This window comes from Agaricus bisporus, assembly GCF_000300575.1.
Source record: "Agaricus bisporus var. bisporus H97 unplaced genomic scaffold AGABI2scaffold_9, whole genome shotgun sequence".
In the NCBI taxonomy this organism is placed as follows: domain Eukaryota; kingdom Fungi; phylum Basidiomycota; class Agaricomycetes; order Agaricales; family Agaricaceae; genus Agaricus; species Agaricus bisporus.
Genome location: NW_006267372.1, coordinates 1,177,661 through 1,180,780, shown reverse-complemented (window position 1 = coordinate 1,180,780; position 3,120 = coordinate 1,177,661). Strand labels below are relative to the sequence as shown.

Genomic DNA, 3,120 nt, shown 5'->3' with positions numbered 1-3,120 from the left:
ATACCAGTGCGGGAAAGAGTTCTACGTATGGTCTTTGTAGAAATTGAGTGGGGCAAGGTGTTGGCAAGTAGTCTCTTGACTTGAGAAGTGTTGTCAGCCTTTTGAAAGGTGATTAAGCGAACAGCGTAGTGGGTATCAGAAGATGTAAGCAGTCTAGGACAACCACCTGAGGATATAGCAAGGTTGGGACGGTGCTTGGATCTAATTCCAGATATAGTGGAATGATGTATGCTGGTAGAAGTAGAGATTTCATGAGCTGATGCTCCTGAATCAAGCAAATAAAGGATATGAGAGAGCTGACTTGGAGTGAGGGGCTTCATTGTAAGGAATCATGCCAAAGATGCTCTGTATATATACTCAAAGTGTGGCTGTGCTGACTTTTCATCTTTGTTGAATGTGGCTGTGCTGATTTTTCAAGTCAGTCAATGGAGTCAGGTGACTTTATACTTGGTGAATGAGAGGGACAAAACTGTTGCAATGCATCTTTGTTAGTAAATTGCCAGTATTTTGATGAATATTTAGAATTACATAATGGTATTACTATCGAATTAAAGCCAAGAGTCATGGCTTTCAAACGATGTTAATTATGTGATGTCACGGTCAGTTTGTCACATGCTATAATAGTATCTTTGAAGGTGTTATAAACATTGCAACGGTTTTGTCCGTCACTGTATCATACGTACAAGGAGGAGCAGCAGAATCTTGGAAGGAGAATATTATGGAGATGATCGAAAATGGTGAAGAAGAAGCTCCAGACAGCACGGAGGAGCTTTACGACAGTCTCCGAAACAATTTTGGAGACGCAGATGAGGAGAGCACAGCAGTGGGAAAGTTGAGGTTGATTGAGCAGGGAAGCAAGAGTGCGGAAGAACACGTACAGGAGTTTAAGAGGATTGCGCGAGACAGTGGATACGAGGGACGAGCCCTCATTGAAGAATTCAAGAGAAGTTTATCGGGAAGGATTAGGAAGGCGTTGATGGAGTCAGAAAATCCACCAACTACCATCAAAAGTTGGTATGAAAGGAGTATGAAATTGGATAGGCAGTGGAGACAGGCGAAGGCGGAGGAAGACTACTATCGGCGGGGGCAAGCTAAGCCCCAACTACGAACCCACACCCCCAATAACACTTTCGTGAGGCCACAGCCTCAACGTCGAGATCCCAACGCGATGGATGTCGACACCGCCGCAGGACCCAGTCGAGGTCCTATCAAGTGTTACAAGTGTGGAAAACTGGGGCATATGGCCAAGAACTGCTGGAGCAAGGCTCCGGCTCGAGATGTGCGAACTTTAGATGTGGACGAGCAGCGAGAATATTGGCGGAGGATGTTCGAGGAAGAGCAGAAGAATTTAAAAGAGTAAAGGAAGCCAAGTCTCCTCGTTGGACTTCCTACAACAAATTTGATGTACTATGTAACGAAATCAATGTTTGTGACACTGTACAAGAGGAGAGTTTCCTCGTAAGGACAATCCGACCTTTAAGGGAAATTAAGTTGAACGTGGGAGTGGAGAAGTTGGACACACATGATGGAGTAGGAGTACAGGCGCTGTTGGACAGTGGAGCAACGGGGATGTTTATGGATAAAGCATTTGCAGAGGAGGAAGGGTTCAAGCTGGAACCTTTAGAAAGACCAATTCCGGTCAAAAATGTCGATGGAACAATCAATGCATCTGGGGCAGTAACTCATCGAGTAGTGGCAAACGTGTACTACAAAGGACATAAAGAAAGGGTACACTTCGAAATATGTGGCTTAGGAAAGAATAAAGTCATATTAGGAATGCCCTGGCTACAAATGCACAATCCGGAAATTGATTGGGAGAAAGGAGAGGTAAAGATGACCAGGTGCCCAGACGGGTGTGGGTACAAAGACAAAGGAAAAACAAAAGAAAAACAAGAAGAAATACGAAGGACAGAGGAACCCAAGAAATCAACAAGAGAGTTGATGAGAGAAGCGCGAGAAGAGGAAAGAAGGGAAAAGCCGGACATGTCACACAAGCAATATGCAGGCTGGAAATTAGTTTCCTTCCCAAAGAAATCAAATTGGGGAACGGTGTTGCAATATAGATGTGAAGAATGTGGAACCCAAACATCGGAACACTTGCTGAGCAAACACAAATGCCCAGCAAGAGAGGAAATTGCCTTAGACGAGTTTGGAATGCCATACGAAGGAAGTGATGACGAGGAGGAAGGGCCAACTATGGCCAAGATAGAAGCGTACGAAAAGGAGCAGGAAGAAATCAGAGATGAGGAAGAAAGATACGAACGGGTAAATAAGGCAGTAGGGAGATTCACCACTCCCAGGAACATCATCGAAGGGATCGCATTAGGAGTTGAAGCAGCATTTGCTAGGGAATTGGCACGTAACAGGCGTGCTAATGGTAGAGCTGAGGGGTTGGCGCAACAACCCAAAGAGAAAGCTGAGGGGTGGGCGCAATCACCCGGTGACGTGGCTGACCGATTAAATGGGGACAAGGCAGAACGTCTAGAAGAAGATCACAGCAAGACAGCCACTGCGGGACAAGCGGGGGCTGGACAGGTACGTCCTAAACGAATAAGCGCCCAAAGGAAAAATAGGAGTAGAGAGGAAGAAGGACAACTAGAGACGTGGGTAAGGGGAATGACAGAGGAAATGCCGGAAGAAGAAGAAATTCGAAGCATAGACTCAGTGGAACAACTTGTGCCAAGACGGTTTCACAAGTTCCTGAAGGTATTTAAACAAAAGGAATCAGAAAGAATGCCTACTAGAAAACCATGGGATCATGCTATCGAGTTGAAGGAGGATTTCAAACCCAAGAAAGGGAAGATATATCCATTGTCACCAAACGAAAAAGAAGAGGTCCAAGCGTTCATAAAGGACCAACTCCGAAAGGGATATATCAGACCCTCAAAATCCCCCCAAACCTCACCAGTGTTTTTTGTGCCAAAAAAGGATGGAAAGAAGCGGATGGTACAGGACTATCGATTCTTGAATGATTGGACAATTAAGAACAATTATCCTTTACCTTTAATTTCTGAACTTATAGACACTATGGGTAGTAAACGATTATTTTCTAAGATAGATTTATGTTGGGGTTACAACAACATTAGGATAAAAGAAGGAGATGAGTGGAAGGCAGCCTTT

At 44.6% G+C, this 3,120-nt stretch overlaps 1 protein-coding gene across 1 annotated transcript; it reads left to right on the top strand.

The window, feature by feature from the left end:
- Positions 1-976: 976 nt before the first annotated feature.
- AGABI2DRAFT_209018 (hypothetical protein) lies at positions 977-1,432 on the top strand (the record flags this gene model as incomplete). Its single annotated transcript, XM_006463936.1, has 1 exon — positions 977-1,432. The coding sequence occupies one exon, from the start codon at positions 977-979 to the stop codon at positions 1,358-1,360; it is 384 nt and encodes a 127-aa protein (XP_006463999.1). The 3' UTR covers positions 1,361-1,432.
- Between the last annotated feature and the right edge of the window lie 1,688 nt (positions 1,433-3,120).